General features: G+C 31.7%; 1 protein-coding gene across 2 annotated transcripts in view; it reads right to left on the bottom strand.

The window, feature by feature from the left end:
* Positions 1–25,176, bottom strand: part of Spec2 (CDC42 small effector protein Spec2) — a 71,113-nt gene that overhangs the window by 2,361 nt on the left and 43,576 nt on the right. For both annotated transcript variants that reach the window (XM_088243497.1, XM_088243498.1), the window contains exons 2-3: positions 3,332–4,007; positions 685–779 (exon numbers count right to left, since the gene is read on the bottom strand). In XM_088243497.1, the coding sequence (XP_088099623.1) occupies positions 685–779; positions 3,332–3,476 (240 nt within the window). In that variant the 5' untranslated portion in view covers positions 3,477–4,007. The remainder of the gene's footprint in view (positions 1–684; positions 780–3,331; positions 4,008–25,176) is intronic.

Genomic DNA, 25,176 nt, shown 5'->3' with positions numbered 1-25,176 from the left:
AAAATAATAATATTTATGCATTAATTCATTTTTCTTCTAGATTTGTCAAGAGCTGGTTTCCCAGCTCTACGACCCGATCGACTTGAAAAAATAAATTGTGTTAATTATATAGTATCTTAAAGAGCGCTTTAAGTAGAAATGAAAAGAATTCAAATGTTTTATTAATTTGATGGGCGATGCAATTTAAATAATTACTACCATTTGAAATCACCAAACAAAAGTAAAATTGTGAAAATTAAGAAAGCTTGCAAAAATAAATCGAAATTTGTCAATATAATGAATAATCATCATCATCATTCCCTTTCTGCACCTAATGATGCATAGGGCACTGCATTGGTACGCCAATCGCAGCGTATCTTAATGTTTTTTTTTACATGAATGTAAAATGTTCAGTCTTACACTTCAGGTACCAGTCCAGGGACTATGAAATATTCTAGTGTGAAAACACCCTTTCAAATAAATATTTCATATCCACCATGTCGGGAATTGAACCCGAGACCTCTCGCATGGTAGGCGAACGCGCTGACCATTACGCCACGATGCCGACAAGTACAATGCTATAATGACAATAGGCAGATTCTATATAATGAATAGTCGATCCATATCAATACCATAATGAATTAAGTTGCAGAAATGTACGGTATAAATACATGTCTATATGATAATAATAGAAATAATAAGGACCTTGACAGTGTATGCCATTTCGTAACCCCCTTTACTCTGCATTTGATTCTGTGCGGCATTTAGAAGAGAATTGGGCATCTCGACATCATTGGATCCTGAAAAAAATAATAAGTATTTATTTAAAGAAAACAACAACCACAACATTTCAACACAAAAATATAATATTTAAAAATAAAACAAAATTATAGGAAATATTATTATTATTAGAGTCTGTGTTATATATTTCAAAAAAAAAATATATTATGTCCTTAGCATTAAATCCATAACTTGTGTACGATGCCGCCATGCTAGTATTGTTGAAAAATATTTTACTTAAAAAAATTATAAAGCTGAAAAATTATTTCATCAATTGCTTATTTTATATTGAGCCTTTAGAAACCAATATGTGTCTTTTTTGGGTGATCCCGTGTAAGTTGTACGAATTCAATAATTCAAAATATTTATTGTACCTATATTTAAAATGTTATTTCACAAATTTAATGTTGAAACAAATAATACGGGGATTTTTGTTGATGTGATAGTGTATTTTGTATATGCAAAAAATAAATAAAAAAATCATATCAGTTCTATAAGCAAGCAACGCGATGTGGTTCCAAAGTTGGCACTTTTTGCCGAACAATCTAGAAAAATCCATCGATGAAAAGAGAAATATATTATGCTCTCTTATAATATGATTAAATATTTTATTTTTTGGCCTTTTTCTGTAAGCCGCAAATAAATGATTTCTTTTACATTCTCATAATTCACAAGTTTCTGATACGAATTTTATTTTTAGTCATTAATATGTCGATTTTCTGTTATATTTATTATCTAGAAATTATACTTATATTTATTTAATGATTGAATGATAATTATGTTTTTATAAAATAATTTAAATAATAAATAATTCACGCTAAGCACATGAATATGAGTAAGCTGCTTTAATAATACATAGATAAACTCTAATTCCGTTATCTTGTTGATGCACATAATGACAAATAACAAATAATCATTATGTACAAAAAGTTAAATAAATAAATAAATGACAAATGCAAGTATCAACAATCATTAGTGTGGGTTTATGTAATCAATATTGTAGAAATACATTATTTTCCCACCTCACAGTGTTGTGGTCACAATGCATGAGGGATTCGGGTTTGATTTCTAACATGGCCAACATAAAATATTAATTTGAAAAGGTGTTTGATTCACTGTAATATTTCATTCCTGGAATGAAGTCTAAGCAATAAGGGGGATCTATTCGCTGAGTTTAAGATATTGGATGCAAGACAATTGTTTGTGAGGTGCCTACTGCTTTAATTTTATGATAAATTAAGTGAGGTCAAAAGAACCCAACAAAATAAAAACACTCATTCAGAAACACTAATTAACTGTATTGTCTCACTTGTATCAACCTCCTTTGGTAAAAAAAAAAAAAAAAAACAACATTATGTAATTGCTCCCTAAATATTTAATGATTTAATGCCAAATATAAAAGACTCAAAATGTAAAACAAATTTTAAAATAAAAATAACTGCACATATAAATAGTGAAGCGGGAGTTTTTTTTGAAAAATATATGTAGATTAATAAACTTTATATAATTGGTACACATATTAAAAATATTCTTATGGATTACATTACGTTATATTTGTTTTTTATTATAAATTATACTATATTATTTATCTTTAAGTACTATTATGTATTCTAAGCACATATATATAAATATATACTTTATATTTATTTAATAACGATTATTAATTTCTTTCATTTGATTAGCTATGCATTTATAATTGAGTGGTTTTAGTTTTTTTGTTATTGTTATATTAGTATAGAACTACTTATACTTTAAGATATAAAAAATCTCCATCTAAGAACAGGCTGAGCCATGTTAGATAATGACTATCCTAACCAGAGAATACTCAGTTAATTTTATATTCACTAGTTTTATATAGATTCCCTGGTAGTAAATATTTATACTTATATATGCAATAAATTTATAAAATAAAATAAATAAGAATAATCATCTTGTCTTCCTGTAAAAAAATATTAAAATACAATGCAATTGTTGAAGCAAAACAGTATCCTGTGCACCATTAGATGCAGATAGTAAGATAGGTTTATTTTTTAAAGAAATATTTGCATTCCTATGATTTACCCAAATATTTTAATTTTAGGGGCCATTTTCAACGAGTTGTAGAAACTCACTATTAGAACATGGTAATATCACAATCAGGAAACATGGTAAAGAGAGGTTCGAACCTCGGGTCTCTGATCCGTGAGTACATGACACTAGTTGCGGAACCTCAGTTTGGTACCTTATACGCTTATACAAAAAACATGACTTGTGGAGCAAATTTTCTCAGCCCTTCAGATACTGGTACTTGGTATTTATCTGGGTTGTAATGCCATTTGTAAATAGTCCATCATATATCAGCCTAGATGATGGATGCTGCAATGATGTCCGAAACTTTGGCCAAAAGTGCTAATGGCACACGGACAACAACCCAAAAACCGCTACTGGTAACATAAATATGTCTTCTAGATTAATTGGAAAATATACCTACCCACCTACATATTCAATACATTTTATAAATACTTTTTTGTCACAATACAAGACTTTTTGCTATTTAATGACTCAAAATATAAATAGTGATTTCAATACACACCTATGTGTCCTGTGTGCTGGAAGTTAGTCGGGTTCCCAATCATGGAGCGATCTATTCTCCGTCTCTTCCTCTGAGCTGATGCCGCAGGCTGGTGGTAACAACACGTGAACCACTGCAGCCAGATCTCGCCTCCAGTGCTCGCCATTTTCAACTTCTAAACAACACTTCCAATTCCACACGAACTGTGGGGTTAATTCACCTTGTAATTGAGTGTTCGACTTTAATGTCTGACTCTGGAGATGCGCAACAAACAGTGAACGCTATTTACTTTAATTCTTATCAATGTTGAATGAAGCACTGAGATTCGCTGTATCAACATTTAACTGTCAAAAGATATACACATTTCCACTAGAGAAAAATAAATCGCTGGCACTTCTCGAATAAATTATACAGAATTTTCCTAGACAACGGTCACTCTAAATTCATGTTATCACTTTAACTTTAACTATTGAAACTTGAAACCGAATGATAAAATCGGAGATGCAAGAGAAATATACCTAAAATCGCCTAAGATTGTCAAAACAGCCACAAATCGTCCGCCATTGGCGCCACTAAAATGTTTTAGTCGCAGGGCGTGAGATGGCGCTAGTGTGCTCAAATTATTGAATGGAAAAGTTCGAAACTTGAAAAGCCCGTCACGTGAAAACTGAGAGTTTCTTAAATTTCTTTTCGTCACCTGAAAAAGAAAAGAAAATAATTATTTTTTATAAAACGGTGCAGTATATAAATAAAATTAAATAATACGGCATATACGCCCCTCTTCCGATCAATCAAATAACTATTATTCATTTTTTCAAATTACTATTATTATTCAAAATCATCTCTGTTCAATAAATATTCCAACACGTCTTACCGCTACAGGACACATGGATGGTAAGAAATCTAGTTACCATTTACATAATTTAGAATATATAAAAGAAAACTAGTAAGTTGTAACGTATCAAGCTTTCTCTATATTTAGTTTAAATAAATAAATCTATGAAATAATACTAGCTAATTCGTACGTTTGTAATGCAATGTATTTATTTAGATAGTTGTACAAAAATATACATTCAAATAACTAGATCTTAACTGGTAAAGAATATTATGCAACAAATTATTTCTTTAAAAAAAATAAAAACGGCATGCACGTGCATGTTTGTCCTAATCAGTGCATGTGCTTATTAAAATGCATGTCGTGTTGGTTTTATATTTTTGTGCAACAACTGTGTGTAGTGGGTTTTGCATGTTGGTTTAAATGGTGTCCTGACGAAAAGACGGGTACGTCTCGAAACCGGTAGACATAGAAAAGTCGGTAAGTGGCTATATACAAATATTTAATAACATTTATTAAAATGTTTGACCACAAAGTTAATGCTTTAAATATTAGTAATATATTTTTTATTATTTTTTTCGTACATTTTCAAGAAACTTTGCCGTACTATTTAATGCTCCAATTTTTACCGCGCGCAAGAAAACATTTTTTGTATCCAATTTCCCGTTGGACTGAAGTTCCTCGTTGACTTTCGTGCCATCATTCTCCAACGGATTTTCATCATAATCAGACGCGATGCTACGCCAAAATATGCCATCGTGAAAAACAGAACAGAGATATCGATTTTATCCGTCAATACAATCTTATTTTCGGTGTTAGTAGATAATTAATATTAACCTTACCTAGTTATTTTTAAATGTAATTTTTTTTAAATTTTGAGAGCTGCCAGCTAGTGTCGTTTCTATGGTAGCGAGATACACAGTTATAAAAATTAACTAAAGAAAAACGTATTTATTTACCGGGACACTATTCAATTAACTAATTTGTCCCCAATACGACGCGAGCGAAGACGCAGATAAAAGCTAGTCGGCTATATTTTAGATGTAGCTAGTATAGGAATAACGGGTCTATTTATTATACGTCAGTGGAAAACGCGCGGTAATTTAAATTAAATAATAAAACGCGTTTTCCCAAGTAAATTCCCAAATTATTGGCAAATCTGTAAAAAAATCATCTTTCGGTGTCTCTTTTTTCAATGTTATTTTCTTTGGATGCAAGTGCGGGCATTTTTTTTAGAGTAAGATATCACTGTAGCTTTATTTTTTTGTGAGCAAAATGATTCAGTCCAATGATTTTGCTTTTTCCTTTGCATCGGTATTCCACTGCATTGGTACACCAATCGCAGCGAATCTTGATTGTTAAAAAATGTGAAAAAAATTGTTACATGAATATAAGACGATCAGTCTAACGCTTCGTGTACCAATCCAGGGCCGCAATTATGAACTACGAACGGCTATCTTCATCGGTATATACTGAGACGATATAAACTAATATCTATATTTATGTACGAAATAGTATATATTTGTATGGAAATTATATTCGTTGGTAACCGGTAATTGAACATGTTTAGAAAAAATTGTAAACATATTCTATTTTTCATACAGAAAACTTAATTTTACTTTGTAGATAAATGTTATTTTCCCATCAGATTACGTACCCAGGGATTATGAAATATTCCGGTGTAAAAACACCCTTTTAAATAAATAATATTTTTTTTTAAAGAAAAAGAAACATTTGCGTTCTTATGATTTACCCAAATATTTCATTTTTGAGGGCCATTTTCAACGAGTTGTAAATAACTCACTATTGGAAAATGGGAACCAAGTTGGGGTAGAGTAGGATTCGAACCACGGACCTTCGGTCCGTGAGTCCGAGACACTAGCCACAGGACCACAACCCGATTCTCCAAATCAACCATGCCGGGAATCGAACCCGAGACCTCTCGCTTGGCAAGCAAACGTGCTGATCACTACACCGCGAGGCCAACAAAATGCAAACGCAATAAAAACTAAAGTCACATTGCGTTCGGGATGGGTGTGTAAGTGTGAGTGTGAGTGTGTTGGAGGTTGTATGTATGTTGTATGTTTGATGCTTGTACGTAGCAACTTTTGTAAAGTCGCCGGGTGACTTTTGAAAATGCAGAGATGGGCACAGGATGACGATTAAAATAGAATTCTCTCCCAGGGAGTAGACTGAACTCGCCTCATTGCTACATAATGTAAAGAACTTGCTTACTTTGGACGCTTGTAATTATGTGCATGCCATAATGTATTGTAATGCCAAATGAAATCAATTAGGCACTTTCCACCGCGGTGGACAAGTAAATAACCATATAAAAATGTTTAGTAGTTTATACTATACCTACCAGGGGCGAATCGTCAAAATAGGCGGTTATGCACAGCTTTCTATTATATTTGACTTTCGATACTTACTATTGTTTTTACTTTACTTATTACTTTCGATTTGTAAAATATTTTAAAACTTTCCGATAGAAGAATCCTAAGTGACCTAATATTACTTTATCGAGTGATCAATTTATTGATTGACTGTCCAGATTTGCTGGAGTTGGTGTGTTTCCGTGTACCTGGTAGACAGTCGACATAGCCGCCACAGATCTCCTTTTTGTTCTGCAAGTTCTAGGACCGACTATCACATCCACTCGCCAAGGCTCCACATATATGGTAATCAGTATGAGGACAAGGCTGGTATATTTGATCCTGGACTTGATAGTTATAAAACGAGTCTGATTTCTTTTTTTCTTTCGCAATATAATTCTTAAACTTTTCTTTATGTTTAAAAATGTTTTTCTTTTATGCTTTTTCATATTTATGTATATATTTCGTTAATATTTTTGGTTGCTTATGTGCATTTACTTACTTGTTACTATTGTTATAGTTAAGCAATTTTATCATTTTTTGTTATGTATTTTTATACGTATTTTTTTTTCTTCATATTTATGTTCAATATATGTTAAAGGCAATTTATGCCATTAATGTAAAAAATAAAAAAATAAATTAAAAAAAATGTTTTATAGTAAATATGTTTATGCGAAAATAAATAATATAATTGTTATTTATTATAAATCATCTCCACCGTTTATATCCTCTTACAAAAAAATTCGATCGATGAAACTAGCCAATTACCTCAGCTTATTGCTCCATATAAAAAAGTACACTTTATTTTACATCTTTGACCCAAGTAAGATTTTTTAGGACTAAAACAAGCTTGCAGATTACAAATATTATTTGAAGATTCTTTATTTAAAAACGAGTATTTCGAACATTATTTATCAGGGACTATTTTTCTTTGATATGATACCGTTGACATAATATCACTATCACATAGGACATAGGACATGTAACTAAAAGGGATCGGCCAGTGCTCAGTGTTGACAGTTCTGCTGAATATTATTGTGGTATTTGTTAATAAACTTTTGTAAAAATTTTGTTTTAAAATAGCGTAAAATAAAGCTACGTTTATCGCGTGGTTAATAATAATTGTTGTTTGAGTTGATTTTCACAGAACCACAGAAAAAATAGTCATTTATAATTATATTACTTACATATTTTGTTATGTAAGTACTATTTTTTTTTTTATTAAATTGAAAAACATATTATACATAATTTTATATAATATTCTCAAGGAGTTTAAAAAAAAACTCATTTAGGGACGTGCAGATAACAATATTTATTTAAAGACGTTTTTATATTTTAAACTATAACATTATTTACAAAAGCAGAATAAAAATTACGATACACTACAAATTAAAAGGGTATGAAAAAATATTTCAAAATAACAAAATAAACATAATACTAGGTATGGAAATAAATTCAAAATGATATATACATTATACAATCTGGGAAAGAAAAATTAAAAAGATTAAAAAATTACATGTATGTATATATACAAACTGAACTAGTACGAGAGTGCAAATGTTAAAAATTACAAGAATAAAAAAGTTTTTTTTAAATTAACAAAATATGCGCACCCAATACAGGTTAAAAAATATCAAAAACGTATTAAAATTACGTATACACAATACAAGCTAAAAAAGTATAAAAAAAACACAAAGAACTTATTATTAAACATTTTTTTGTAGATTACCTATAAAATAAGTTACGGCTCGCTACTGATACATATATATTCGCGCACACCAACATCGATTATTTCTACTTTTGTCAAGCCCCAAAGTAGGTATATTCCAAATTTGTACACAGAAACGATTTTACCAAGATTTTACCTCATTAGGGTAATAGCCACCGGCTAATAGAGTCCACAACATGGACAAAAACCATTCTATGATTATCAACTACGAAGTTAGCTACAGTTAACACCAATACAACGGGCCATATGTACTCAGGGGTGCTGTTCTGAATCTTCTCTACCCCCAGAGAGTGATTAATTTGGGGGTTTTCATTTTTTGCATGCGTTTACACTTTGCTTCATATCTTGCCACAATGGTGATTAAACGTCTAATAAGTATGAACAAGGGAAATCAAACATGATGATTTTCTACATTTGTTGCAACAGAGAGGGAAAACGTTTTTGAGAAGGGAATATAAAAGTCGGGGCATTTACAGGGCTTATGCCCTCTCATTGGTCACTTTACACACTTTAATTTTTAATTTACAATTAACTTTGCTGGATATGTTAAGATAAGTTTTAAATGTGATTCCAATGAAGAATTTCAGTGTTTTTTTTTTTATTTATTGATGAACTATTAAATTAATTAATTATTTTTTTTGATTTTCATTAATCAGCGCTATGATTTTTCAAGTTTTGTATTTTTGAAATTACTCCGCGTGTGACGTCAGAGGTTCTCTTCTGCTTATTCTCGGTAAATTCTGCCGATTGGTCCGTTGACGGTAAGTAAACCGGAAATCTTCCACAACTCTCTAATCATTGGTTAATTCGAATGAACTAGTGTCGTCGTTGAAAGTAGTTCGTTTTTTATGATTTTTTTTTTCTCGCATATTTTCAAGAATCTTTGCTGGGTTATTTAATCCTCTAATTTTTACCGCACGCACAAAACTATTTTTCGTATCCAATTTCCCGTAGGTCTGAATTCCTCATTCGCTGTAGGTATTATTTCAAAAACAATAAAATCTGGCAATTATTTATCCGGATAATTGGAATTTTCCTCTAATTAATTTCCCAAATACATAGTATTTTCCACGATAGTACTGTAGGTACATACATAATAAGAACAATTTAGTCCGTTAGTCTGGAGCCCTGTAGCTCAATCGCAAATAACTATCGACGTGCTTAAAAACATGCTAAGCATTTAAGCGATCGCAATAAACAATAATGAATATGCTTAAGTTATTGCAGTCATAAGTCAACGCGTGTGTAATTTTTAAGTCAACGTTCGCGTTGGTTTGTTTTTTTTTTCCTCGTAAATAAATACAGTTCACTGGCGAAAAATCGGCGTTTACTATAAAAAATAATACAATATGTTGCATTTGCAAAATAGTAAGGAGTATCTTTGAGTTATTTGAGGAATTTGAGATCTTAGACATAAGGCAATTATATATTTTCAGAATAATAATATTTGTGAAAGTAAATTATTCTATCAAATCCCAAAAGGAACACTCCCCCCCTACCAGAAGTCAAACTAGAGCATGGGTCATGGGGTCTGTCACAAACTCTGAATTCGGGCAAAGAAATTTCAGGTTTCTGAGCCCCAAAATATTCAATATGTTACCCGAACATTGCAAAACCATGAGCCGGATTTAATTAAATAAATTTGTAAAAAATTGGTTACTGGGTTTGGGTCGAGAAAAATCGGAAAATTAACTCAAAATACATTCCTAAATAATAAATTAATATTGTAAAACTGTATAGTAAATTTACACTACTACTACCATCACGCCATTTCCCCGTAGGGGTAGGCAGAGAGAATGGACCGCCACACACGTCTACCCTGGCATACAATCCTAGCCTCTTCCACATTCATACATCTTGTCATACATGCCCTTCGATTCTGTCTGCTTTTGACATGACCAGACTTAAGATTTTGGTTTATTTGATCATGCCACGTCTTCTTTGGTCATCCTCGTCTCACGTTGCCGTTCATTTTCGCCATATATACTTGTTTTACCATTCTTTCGTCGTTCGTTCTACGTGAGCAAACCATCTCAGAGACCCTTTCTTAATCTTATCAATTATACTTGACTCATATTTACACTCTCGCCTGATTTCATCATTCGTAACCCTGTCATACATCGATTTCCCACACATTCGTCTAAGACATCGCATTTCAACCGCGTTCACTCGGCTTTCATCTTTCCTCTGCCAGTTCCATGTTTCACTTCCATACATAAGTGTTGGGACTAAAACTCCGTTGTGCACTGCCAGTTTAGCTTCGATTGACATATTTTTATTAGAAATTAATGTGCTTAGTGCTCCGTTCATTTTGTTGCCCGCATTCACTCTTCTTTCAACATCTTTTTCTACTCTTTCATGTCTTGAAAACATGCTTCCCAGATACACAAATTCTTCTACTTGCTCGAGACATTCGTTGTTTACATTTATTATGCAGTCAGTAACCTCACTATCCCTTTCAAATACCATCACTTTTGACTTACTTTCGTTCATCGCTAATTCGCTCCCAGGCATACATCAGACATTCTAGAGACTATTTGCTGCAAATCAGCCTTGCTGCTTGCTAACAGAACTGCATCATCAGCATACAACAAGCAGCTTACTGAAAAATTATCCATTTTTGCTCCAATACCCATACATTCTATCTCTTTCATACAGTTGTCCATGTATAGATTAAACAACCATGTGACATTACACATCCCTGTTTCACGCCTTTTGAGATCGCAAACCAAGATGTAAATTCCCCATTAACTCTTATACACACTGAACTCTCCTCATAGAGAGACGATACTGCACGTATAAGTTTATTCTCTACTCCATACTTTTCCAACACGCCCCACAATTTCATTATATCTACTTTATCATACGCTTTTTGCAAATCGACAAATGCGAAGAATAGTTTTTGACTTTTTGCCAAAAACTTCTCCGTTAGCATTCGCAGCGCAAAAATTTGATCCGTGCATCCACGTCCACTCATAAAGGCTCCTTGCACGTCCCACACATTGTCTTTCGTCACCTTTCTTACTGTCTCGATTATAATTTTCCCATTCAGTTTACCGACAGAACTCAGAAAACTGATGGCCCTATAGTTTCCACATTCCGCACGAGATCCCTTTCCCTTTTATATAAAGGCATGATTACTGCCCTCCTCCAATCCAAAGGCGGATGTCCTTCCTTTAGGCAGAGATTGAAAAGTCTGTGCAGCCATGTGCCCACGATCTGGCCACCACTCTTCAGATATTCCACAGCGACCTTATCATACCCAACGGATTTTCCGTTTTTCATACTTTTCATCGCGCTCTTTATTTCTACCATGCTTATCTCACACGACCTATTATCACTTGTATCTTCCTCTGCACAACCAAGCTGTTGCTCAGGGACACTTTCAGTACTTTCGTTTACTTCCATAAAGTGTAATAGTAAATTTACAAGTAGGTAGTAATATAATTGATTACTTTTTGCATAAAAATGTCTGCCTTAAAACAGGTTGTACCTAGTTAGGCAGACTAGACATGATCCAGAGAAATCTGTTACCTAAGTGTGTATGTAGTAGATAAAGTAATTGTTATTTTTGGTTATAAAGTTTGATTATTATTATTATTATATAATCTAATACAAAAAAAAAATGATAATTTAATTACAATTACTATGGCGACTGCTTTTCTTGACATTTGGCTTGCCAACCGGCGGCTTAATGCAATAAATAGCATTATAAATAATAAATAAAAATAAATAAAAACAGTAGTATTTTAATATTTTACATTATTATATTTATACCGGTAAAATTCGAATTTGTGGTTGCGCAGCAGTATTATACTATTTTATTTTATTTTATTTGGGATTTTTACAGCTATTACAACAAAATAATTAGAAAAATCTTAACAATACTAAAGCCAATTAAAAAAATCCACTGTAAATATAATGACACATAATATATGAGAAAAGAAGTTTAGTAATTGTATTTGTGTGACGTTTGAATTCATGTGTATGTGAATGTGTGTATGCGTGAATGAATGAGGGAGAGGATACATGTGCGTGTGGGAAAGAATAAGGGAGAGGGTGCGTGTGTGTGGGTGCGTAAGTATGAAAAAAATAATTGTTTAAAACTTGTAAATTGTATTAAAAATGGTACAATAAAGAGCTTAGTAAAAAGTTAGAAACCTTTTTGTTAAAATTCAAATGACGAAATGATTTAAATTGTATTTTTTCTTTTTTAAAGTATGTTAAATTTCAAAACCGTATTCTGAAAAAAAAAAAAAGCATTTTATTTTAAAATTTAACTGATACACATCGAATAAATAATGTGCTACGAGTCCTATACAATACGGTAGGTAACCACAAAATGCAATGCAGTAAATACGAAATAATGACAACAATAAAATAAGGTTTGACAATATACGTCGCGAAACGTAAATATTTTGACATTTAATATTAGGTGTTCACGAATGTTGCATTGTGATCGCGAATACGATAAACAACCATGGTGAGAAATTGTTATCACGTCGCCTATTAGCACGTCGATAGTTATTTGTGATTGAGCTGCTGGAGTCAGGTGAATGCACAATAAACCGTAATACAACCTACTTGGTACCTGGTAATATTTCGAGATGGGAGCGACTATTGACGATTGACCTTACTGTACATTGAAAAGTTTGGTTTGGTCAGTGATTGGCGAGCTTAGCCAGTTCCGTTACGGTTTTGTGAGAGGTGAACTTTTATTACAACCATTATTGTTAATAAGTAGGTATACAGTTTCAAAGTTCAAACGTGAAACCATTATTTTTTATATCAAACAACAATAACCTGATTATTCACTGTAATAATTTAGACGAGCGCTGTCCAACTGGCGGTCCGCGTAACTTTTTATGCGGCCCGCGAGCTGAACATTTTACAGCAAAATGTTCATCAAACATTGGGGAGCAAAACTTTGTCGGAATTAATATTTGACGTGACATGTGACATGTCCGGTGAAAAAAAAAGAAAATTCTGCTCCATCTTACATTAAAACATAAAAACATTTTATTATAATACTAAATAAAAAAAAAACTTTTAAAAACATATATGCTCACAAATATACTACTCAATTCCAGCTTGAAAAAAACATCAATTTTACTAACAATATTTTGAGTTTGTCCAAATTTTTGTAGACAAGGACTGGATTCGACTCCCTGGGGAGCTGTTTGTATTAACATATTACAATAGAGATGAAGAACACTTAAAATAAGGTAATATAAATGTCTAGGCATCTACAGGGCTTATCTGTTGATGAACATCGACAGATGAAAGAATTAAAGGAATATCGGTGTTCGAATATGGGCAGAATGGTGAATGTTACACAGTGTTTAAAGTGGCCACTTAAACCAGCCAATGACAGGTCATAAGCCCTGTAGATGCCTAGACTTCTATATTACTTGGTTGTAATATGTTTCTTTATCTTGGTTGTAATATGTTAATCATTTTTTTTATTTGTTTTTATTTTGAATCTTGAAGTAGGGCACACATAATCATGTTCTTATGTGTGCTCTAATAATAACAATAACAATATAAATATATTTAATTGATAAGTTGTTTGACACATATTGTTGATGAGAATTAAAATATTGCTAATTAGTTTTATTTAACGTTTTGCGAAACGTTCATTTCAATGTTTGGAAGTATGTACATATATCAGCGAGCTTGCCTTTTCTGGCATGAAATACATAAAATTAAAATATAGAATAGCTTGAACGACTCCTTGCTAGAAAATATCATTAGACTTGCCACAAAAAATGTTGATATTTATTTTTATTTTACTTTATTTTATTTGTTAGTTTACAATTTACGTATGTCTTTTTTTTACATTCAAGATAATGTTTCCTTATTAGGGTGTAAGTAGGGTATCCCGTGCCGAGGGAGACATTTTAAATAATTTTGAAACATGTCTTATTAAACATAATTTAATTATAATATCAAATATAAATAAAAAAAGATAAATTTGCATTAAAGAAATTGTTGCTCAACGACTATAGCCACAATGCTTACATTAAATAACATATAAGTTCGTAAAAGTATAATCTTTGTTTTGTAAACGAAATTAATTTATAACGATACATTTTTTTAATATGAAAAATTTCAATAACTTAATAATATTCTGTTTTTAGTATTGTTTTTATTACTTCGAGTTATGTGTTATTTTTTACTTTGTTTTGTTCGTATAAATAAAATAACTTTTAAATTGACATAATTCGACTTTTCATTTACCTATCTTCTTTGCACTCCGAAATGTTTGCTGAGGAAAAAAATAGCCCGCGGCCCAAAAGAAGTTGGACAGCGCTGATTTAGGCAAAGGAGCGATGCATAAGAAATATTATTCTGTACAAACTAGCCGGCAATAAAGTATATCGGGCTTGAGAAAGAGACTGTCGGCGTAATAGTCAAACTGCGGCTTTGTAGAGCGTCGTCTTTGTCATCCATACATGCATAGGTACAGATACTGAACTCCTGGGAAAGAGACGACGCTCTACAAAGTCGGCAGTCTCATTCTTAAGCCCGATGTATTGTATGTACCGCCAGGTACCTTGTACCTACCTTACTTCCATGGATTTTACTAGTATACTAGTTTTAATTTATCATTGAAATGAGGCGCATATTATTTTTAATTACGTATAATTTTGATTTTTTTAATTTTTTTGATATACCCAAATATTTCAATTTTGGTGGCCATTTTCAACGAGTTATAATTAATTCATTATTATAAAATGGAAACGAAACTAGCTAGCCATGGAACCACAACCTGATTCAAAACAAAAATAAATTCAAAATAATTAGACAATTTTAATACTTACCTATTTATTTATTGGGATAATTTAAAAAGCGCCATTTTTGTAAAAAAATCAACACAACTATACGCAAGCATTTGGACATACTCAAAACATTGTTGAATTAACTACCTGGTAAAAAAAGAAGTCTAAAAATTGGAAAATCGTTTTCAGGCGGTGCCTAGTGGGTGATTTGGTTCAGCCGGATGAATTCACCCACATGATAAAGGTTTCAGCTCTTTTACTTTACAAAAGTCAACAGATGGAAGAGTTGTGGAAACGTGGATGTTCAAACAAAGGCAGAATGGTGAATGTTACACAGTGTGTAAAGTGGCCACTTTACCAGCCAATGACAGGTCATAAGCCCTGTAAATGCCCAGACTTCCATATTCCCTTCTTAAAAATGTTTTCCCTCTCTGTTGTCACAAATTTAAATATGAAAACCTTAATGTTTGGTTTACTTGTTCGTATTTATTTGACATTTAATCACCAGCGTGGCCATAATATATGAAACAAAGAAAATAAAAAAATAAAATGTTTTAATAGGGAAAAATACCAGGATGTTTTTTACAATTTTAAATAAGAGTCTTTAAAATACGGACTAGAAAAAAAAATTGCACTTATTAGTAGGTAACATAAAAAATATTTTTAAATTTATGTTTTTTAATTCTCGTGATTAAGTTTTTTTTGCCATGGCCACGCCGCTAATACGCCAAGATTCGGTTTAATTTTGAACTTTGTTCGTGACCGTTTAAATTTAAATAGAACATCGTCACGAATCTTGACGCCTTACTTGTCAAAGCCAAACACGTTTTGGAAAAGGCAACTAGTTTTTTAAATCCATTTCACATGTTTTTATCGGTATTCGTAGTATGTGATATTTCCCCATTGAATTGCAATAATATTGCACTTTCTACATCTTCATGACAATACGTGTGTCATATCTTACACGTATAGGTAATGTTACATAACAACGCTTCTTCTATTTGTAACAGAATAGGAAAAGGAATCAGTGATAAATGATAATCCGTAGTCAGACACTGAGGTAGGATTTTACATTAAACATTGTGATAAGTACAAGTCACGTACTAACATAACGAAGGTAACAAGTTTTATCTTTATAATGCTCTCACAACTCATTAATAAACATTCTTTACTTTAACGACAAGGAACGGACTGAATACGACAATGAAAATAGTATTTCAGTCTTTCGATCTTCTTATTTTTATCTTTCCGAGGTTAGAAATCATCGCAGCAATGTTCACTTTATCGGCAACTGTAACTTTAACTTAATTCCATACATTTTCGATCGTGTTCATTTAATCTATTTTTTAATATCTATTTTTATTAAGAGTATACTCAAATCTGGCAATAGCAAATCATTGCCGGGTTCAGCTAGTAGCCAATATAAATAAGTTTTGTCGTCTATACACTCCACGCGCCCAGACATTTTTATTTATTTTTTATATTTACGGCCTAAGCCAATTACATGAAGAAACATAAATACAAGAAACCGAACAAAAAGAGTTTAAAACTATGTAGCAAAGACAAACAAGGGTAATACAATAATGGTATACAATACAGGTATTTATAAAAACGAAAGACATAAGACTTTGAGCTAAACCATGCCAAAGAATTCCAAGTCGTGTGACGAATTAGCTAATCTACACATTATGGACATTGGGGCATAGAAACAAAAGTTGCTCTTAGAAGATTTAATAAATAGCAGATTTTGACTCCTGGTGACATGGTTGGAAACATTAAAATAAATTGATTGCAACAGAGATGGGTCATCACTTATAGCATTGAGTATTTTGAAAATGCATATAAGGTCCATCTCAGTTCTTCGTTTCTCCAATGAAGACAGATTAAGAGATTGCTCTATTTCAAAATAGGAATAATTACCCCTTTGTAATCCGAGCAACCATGTCACTATTCTTAAAAAGCGGTGTTGGATAGACTCGAAATGGTCATTATGAGTTCTGTAGAATGGAGACATTCGATAAACAATCATTGTTCCTCAATCACTTCAGAAGAGATGGTCAAGGTTATTATGAAGAACGGGAAAACAAAATGATGACAAAAGAGACATGACTGATCAGTAAACCTATTATAAAATGGTGCTCGTAAAAAGTATATTTTACGATGGTTTCAAGTGGCGATATGGTTAATGGTTACAATTAATGAATATTGAGGAGCGTCCTCAACTAGCAACGGGTCTTAAAATATATAGTGACAATAGAGTCGCGTATTATTAATTGAACGGTCGCGTACTTGAACATAGTCTGTAGACTCGGTACCAGAAAATGGACTCGTTAGTCTACAACGAGTAATTGGTACTGCGGGTGTGTGAGTCATTGTGTGCCGAGGGAATTCCTGCAAAACGAATCCGGCCGTGAAATCAATCCAGTTTTTACATAACGAAACATCACTCGAGACTTCGGTTAATTGTTAGTTTGTTAAGAGTGGTTTTGCCATAAACGTACCTGGGAATGTACCGACTCCATTTTCCATGGACTTTACGAGGAACATTCCATTGACATAATATCTGCCATTTTACATCGATCTGATTATTATGTCTAGTTGCTATATTTATGTAATAATTTAAGGTCCGATTGCACTTAAAGAAAATGCTTTGAAAGTTGAATAAATTATTGTTGCGTTTTCGTCAAAATAAACGAGATGGTTTGCACAAAAAGACAAAGCACTTTTTTCAACTTAACTTTATTTGGTGCATTTTATATTATATTTTATATACTTGCCAAACACAAGAGCCTTACTCTTTTTACGGAAGGTCAACCTGAATTGTTATTATTTTTTCCTTTATGTATAGTTTGATGTTATATAAAGGTTCGGTAAAAAAATACATCTTTAAAAATAATTGTCTTTACAATTAAATGTAAAGAGTGTGTAAATGTGAGATGTAAAAAAATACTAGATATATATATTTATTTATTCGAGGGCTTTTTAACAAAGTATAAAATAATAATAAAAAACTATTATAATAAAACAAAATACAAAACACCTGTTCACAGGTTAGGAAAATATAAATACATAAAATCAGCAGAAAGTAAAGAAATAATAATGGAAAATTAAACAAGATATTATAGCACAGGGTTTTTATTTATTTTTAAAGGAATAACCCGCTAAGCCTCTATTTTGAGGCTTGTCAGCAGGTGGGATAGAGGGGATATGGAAGAAGGTAATGAAAAATACACCACAACACCCAGACCAATTGAGAAAAAAATCTTTCTTGGATTTTTTTCTTGCAACTGGCGGAAATCGAACCCGCGACGCCAGTTTCACAGATAGCCGTCTAACCAACTGCGCCACGGTGCCTGTCGGTATGCAGCAAATTAACAATAAACGAAGAGTTTGAATATTAAATGTATTGAAGAAATTGAATTTACGGAGGCGATGTATCACAGTATAAACAGTAAAACAAGTATAATACTTAGTAAATTTTTATAATTTAGAAAATAAGTGATTTAAAAGTAATGATTTTATTTTGTATAAAAATAAATTTAAATTAACATTTTTGTTTACTAACATGTGGAGCCGTGGAATAGGTGAGTATTTTGCACTAATTATAAATAGTTAATATACTTATATAAATAACAGTTTGAACACTATAAATTAGGATATTAAGTAATAAATTATTTTAAAATAAATATAGATGTAAATATCGTATTATAAATCTTCTATTTTAACCACGTAACTAAATAAAATAAAATTTAAAAAAATGTTTTTTTAAACTGACCCTTTTGTCTTACAATATTTTCTATCTTTCAACTTATAGGAGTAGAAACTAATACTATATTTTTTTGTAAATGATTTTTTTAATAATATTTAATTTTTTTTAAAATAGTATTGTAAACTCCTTTATCCTGGGTGTTACCGAAAGTAAACTGGAAGAGATACAGCAGAAATGGTAAGGGCACATAAGGCGAAGACCACCCGAGCATACGGTAAATAAGGCGATGCCTTTGGATCTTCCTCGATAGTTATCCAGAGGAAGACCAAAGAACTCCTGGATAACGCAATACTCCAAAACCCTGCAGAGAAACGGCATGGATAAAAGCGACACCCGGAACTGAAGAATTTACAGCCTGAGCACGAGAAGAGCGAGTTGAGACAGTAAACCCCCTTTTATCGGTTTTTTTTACTAAGATATCAACATTTAATGATTAATAATAATCTTGGATTTGAAAACGTTATGTTTTAATACAAATACTGTTAAACAGATGAGATTTAAAACGATTTTTAATATTTTTTCTAGGATTGTAATTTTTTGCCGTATCGGGTCTAACCACTGTTGCACTCCATCACATTTGTTTAAAATTAAAATTTTAGACTCCAACGCCTGCGGATAAGGAGGCATTGAAGATCTAAATCACATTTTTTTGTATGTCATTTAATGACTGGGAGGCAAAAATTATTTGATATTTTACTTTTGATTTTTATAACCTTCATAATTCATTTATCTCAAATTATTTATTGTTTAAATATTATTAAAAATAAATTTAAATGTTATTTATTAATTGTGTATTTTCATAAACTGGGGATATGATTTCAAATGTATTCAGTATTTAAAGAATATTTTTACGATTGCGACCATTTTACTATAAAAATGTGAAACGAATGTTTTCATTTATAATTTCCTATTTAAAGTTTGATAGAAATAAAACGGCTCGTAACTGGCCAAAAGGGTTGATGACGTCACGCGTGACTTATGTATCCTACGTTCACTAAAATCCCATACTGAGATATTCCGACGCGGGCGGCTTGTGGCTTTTTATTTGTTTTTTATATTTAAATTTCGTCTTTTCCTTTGCTTTTTTTGTTTTCATTTATAAACATACATAGCATTATGAGTGAAATTGATTTTTTACAAGGAAAATCCGATTACTTGCCCAAAATAGATATAATCATGATGGGTATTTTTTTCTCATCCAATACAAACTTTTTAAGTTCCGAGTATAGAAATGTAAAGGCCGCAAGGTAAGGAAATATATAATGTTTGCTTCCAGAATATATTTATGAAAATAGTTGTATTATTTTCATGTACTATAAATACATTGTTTCCCGTACATTTAATGCAAAAGGAAGTAACGTGACTTTGACACAACATAATCCATAAAATACCAATGCTTGTAAACATCTCTATTGCTCGAGTGCGTGTTAATGCTTTTTTTATTAAATGTGATTTACTTACCTATTAATATATCAAGCTTGGGAAAATTACGGAGACAATGCCAAAGGTTACATTCAAGTAAAACGGACGGGTGATATTTGAATGATAAAAAGTCGAGCCACCCCAGAACATAAAGTTAGAACCAAAGCGTACTCGGTGACGTTGATTTGCGATGAAGTCTAGGAAATAATAGATTCCTGCAAGTGTGAAGACTGTCCAGCATCTCAAGATCAGTTGCCATTTTTTAAATGCAGTAAGTTTCACAAATAAATAAGGTAGGTTTCCATACAGCAATTTTTAAGTAATTTTATTTTTTATTTATTTAGAAAACCAACAGTTCTACAAATTAAACTTAGTAACATAGGTACAGAAATATAATACAAATATAAACAATAACGTTCAAAGAATAAACTATTTTAGTATTGTAGTACCTGTCAAGCTTTATAAGTGCTAATTTCAGTGTCTACTGTTAGTCCATTTTTATAGTCTACATCATTAAATTTAGTATTTTATACTGAACAAGACCTACGGAAAAAAGTAAAGTGGTTTGTTTTTTTTAACTTCTCGTTTCATAACGTTCAAATGCGTTCAACCATTTTTCCGCATTTTTTCATTAGGTACTAGGAACGGCCAAAAAAGCTTTATTTAGCCGTAGTGTTTGTGCACATAGGAACTAAACAGTACTTGCATCTTTTAACTAAAGACATTTTATGCGCGTTAATTAGTTAAAACAGTGTAAAACAACCGATTACAACAAAAACAACACGTAGGCTATACAAATTCGTATGAATTTGTTTGAACGGTCTTCCAGATTCGTAACGCGTGACGTCACAAGCCCATTCGGCATCCGAATGGTCGTTTTGGCGCCAATTCAAAGTATACGTTTTTAAACCGCTCTGAAAAATTAACGCGTGAACATAAAAAAATAAAAACTATACAGTTACCATTGTAATTTTTTTCTCTATTTTTTCGCAAAATAAAAAAAAAAACGTGATAATACCCTATTGTTTATTTTTTTGGGGTTCAAATGTTTCATTGTCATAATATGTAATATTTGTTTCATTGTAATAATATATTAAAAATATTTCCTCATATTAAAAAAAAAAAATTCTTTTACATTTCTAGGTTAAGCATTTTATCTCTTTCGTTTACTTTTGTAAATTGTTTAAATTTATTTTTATTGGGTTTTTCCTGACAGTGTGCCTATTTCAATATCATACAAAATGTTGGAATTTTTTTAGTTTGGGTACGTGTTTATTATTACAAATATATTATTTTATTTTATTCCCATACATGTATTTTTGTTGTCTATTGTTTGTGTCCATATTGTTATTCCTTTCTGTTTGTGTTGTTTTAATTTTGTTTTTCATGCTAATTTGTAAATCTATTTAACCTGTTTTTGGCCGATGTTATCATGTTTTAGTAAAAGGCCCTAATAAATGAAAAAAACAAACAACCCATACGACTTTTAAAAAAAAGATTATTGCTTTCCGTAATTCTAATTTTAATAAATTGCTTACTTAAATTAATTAATATAATAACGCCTGACAAACTATGTGTTCATAAATCATAGGTCATAAGTTTATGCTTTCCAGCGTTTCAACACTTAATTTTTCTTTTAAATTTTGTATTAGAATAATATTTTATACTAAACTCGTTCCATTCAAGAAGAAATCGCTAATTTTAGTTAGAAAATGCTGTTTCATATATTTTAATGCAAATATCGTGATTATACGTAAAAAGGCAAACTGTGTCAGTGCTAAAAGTGACTAATGGCCAAAACGAGTGAAAAATTGTGAAATTCAATACAATTAGTCATTGTACAAAGGCAATTATCGCTTACTCACTACTTATGGTGGACTTAGAACGATAAAAAAGCAGTACTGGTAAAAAAACAGGTGCTAAATAGAAAGAGATACAAGAAAAATAATTCATTCTAAAAACTAATCATTTCAAAACAATACGTTACCAAGAAACTCATGTTATGTAATATTATTGATTTATTTTTATGACTAACTAGGCAAGGTTTTAGTTTACGTATTAAAAATGTATCTGATTACTTACCAATATTCTATTTGAAACCAAGCAATTTTTCCGAGGTCGTCACATTTTGTTTTATTTATTTATACTAAAACGTCAATTATGAATTATTGATCAAGAGTCTGGTGGAACTAAATGTTATGTGATTAGTTTGCTATGTTACAGAATTCCCTATTAGGTAGAGCAATCAGTCATTTTTCAAAATTTGAGAAGATGTACGATCTTGACTTATTTTACGAATCAGCTCTCCGCTATATACGGAATCTGAGTCTCATTGACAATAATACTATTTAGTCTCTATTAATAATATTTAGCCTCTTTTTCAAATAAATAAAAAAAATATAAAAAAGCAAAGACAAAAAATACAAAATCTCCTACAAACACCACATTTACACACATCACTCCATGAGCCACACTCCACGCTACATATTTTACAACAATGGAGATGCCAACACAAATAGAGTCACGTGTTATACATATTCTCGTCACATTTTGTTGTCATGTTCAGAAATTGTATTATATATTGTGTTGTGTACGTAATTGGTGCTGTGTTAGGTTAATGTTTTTTTTTTGTAATAATATCACTGTATTATAACAACAAAGCACTGTGTGCACAACAGTAAACATAAATAAATAAAATGTAAATGAATGCATTCTCTTTTAATATTTAGTTTGATAACGTAGCGAGATAAAACACTGGATGTGTAAGATTGACGTATTAATTTCTGATTTGTTCGATTCCAAAAGATTCCAAAATATAAAAGAGACGTTTATTTAAAATTATTTTTCAATGTTTTCATATTTTATGTTATCCTATTCATGCGTCTAATAATCAAGATACGTTGCAAGTGTCAGATAAAACGGTCACATATTGGTTTAGTAACAAAGTAAATTCAATATTTTTGTACTCTCGATTTTTGTCTAAAGTATAATAAATTCAAATAAACGTTACCGAAATACATTTTCAACTCAAAACAAAGTAAATATTAAAAAAAAATTATATCATTAATTATAATAAATACACCGTTTGCCTACCATGCAAGAGGTGTCGGGTTCGATTCCTGACATGGTTGACATGAAATATGTATTTATTTAAAAAGGTGTTTTTACACTAGAATATTTCATAGCCCCTAGACTGGTACCCGAGGCGTAAGACTGATCATCTAACCTTTATGTAACAAAAATGATCGCTAGACAAAGGTCGTGTCGCACATTAATTTTAATTTGTGATTTTAAACAAAATTAACATATGTTATTTTTTTAACACGGAAAATCAAATACCTTAGTTTTTTAAGAGGAAACACGGTAAGACTTTTCTTCATACAAACGTATTTCCGTATTTTCTCCCCGAATATAGGGCAGTGATTTTTTTTACTAACGATAGATATTTACTTTTGACATCAGTTCACAATGGACTTCTAGTGCCAACTCTGATGTATGGGAGCGAAGTATTTAATTGGAAACATAATTACGAAAGTAGGTTAAATGCTGCCAAAATGCGAACCCTCAGACGAATGTGTGGTAAAACGATGTATGATAGGTGCACAAATGTCGAGATCCGTGAACTGTGCAAGGCTGAGACATGCGCTATCGACAGAATCAAGAAACGGGTGCTGCGTTGGTTTGGACACGTAGAGCGAATGGACAGCGAAAGAACGGCTAAAAGAAACGGCTTGAAGATGGACGCGCCAAGAGTAGGAATAATCGGCGTGCGTGCATGAGAAGATGTATGAATATAGAGGAAGCTAGGTCTGTATGCCGAGACAGAGTGATATGGCGTTTTATCCTCTCTGCCTACCCCTACGGGGAAACTGCGTGATGGTTTGTTTATTTGTTGTTTGTTATATCTCTTTCGTTTAGCTTTTATGATAAATTGTTTCTTATGGGACCCAGGACCATCCAAAAGCCCATAAAAGCGCCCTATTTTATCTGCCGTCTTCGAGGCATAATCAGTCCGACGTGCAGTAGTCTCCTTCGCACAGTATCGGGGAGGCATTTGCGAGATAGTTACAGAAAAACAATGTTCAAATACCCATTCACCAAAATCGTCTGCTACGCGTGTCCTCTGAAAAATTATTTTTTCGGGTGCCTCCTACGAGTTCTGTTGAGTTGTACATTAGAGTGGGCCTATGATGTATGAATTTTTTTATTTTTTTAGACACCAAAGTGAAAGGGGTCTAAAAAGTTGCATTTTGAATCACATTGAACGTAAAAATTATTTAAAAAAATATTTCATACTTCTTTTGGCCCTCAACCGAGGTTTGAAGTTTATCAGTGTCTTTTTGTAATTTATCTATATTGATAAAATTATTTTTTTGTTAGTAAATATATAACTTGATCTCATTACAAATTCGAACACGTTTTACAACTACCGAAATGCAAAAAGTTTACACTCAGTGGAACTGATTCCGTTGAACGCCTGGCTAATATTGACGAAAACAATGGCTCATTAAAACAATGCTACCCATTTATCACAAAACAAAGTGCAACTCACGCCCTTAGATGCTTATTTAATAAGGTTTAATGCACATTATAAAATTTAATTGTACTGATTTTCTTACGTAAATACGAAATGACAGCCAGTTAAGCGCAAAAAATTGACTTTTTCGAAAACTTCCAGCTCTGGTTAAGGGTAAAAGTAGTATCGAATATTTTTTTTGAAATTTTTTGCATTCCAAGTGATCCAAAATGCAACTTTTTAGACCCTTTTCATTTCAAAATTCGGAAAAAAATAGTATCGGCCCACCGTATATGTACATAGATACAAGTAACTGAAAGTAGCGTACATAGGTATTATACCCATTATTTTCCATGCGTCTACTCCGAATTCGAAATGATACCAAATAGGTCAAGTACTGCGGCAGTTGTCAGCAAAAAATAAATTTCTCTAATATTT

The sequence above is a fragment of the Micrasema longulum genome, unplaced genomic scaffold (genome assembly GCF_059751315.1).
Source record: "Micrasema longulum isolate JH-2025_06_02 unplaced genomic scaffold, ASM5975131v1 h1tg000215l, whole genome shotgun sequence".
Taxonomy (NCBI): domain Eukaryota; kingdom Metazoa; phylum Arthropoda; class Insecta; order Trichoptera; family Brachycentridae; genus Micrasema; species Micrasema longulum.
Note: the sequence above shows the minus strand (reverse complement) of the source record. Positions and strands in the feature narration are given on the sequence as shown.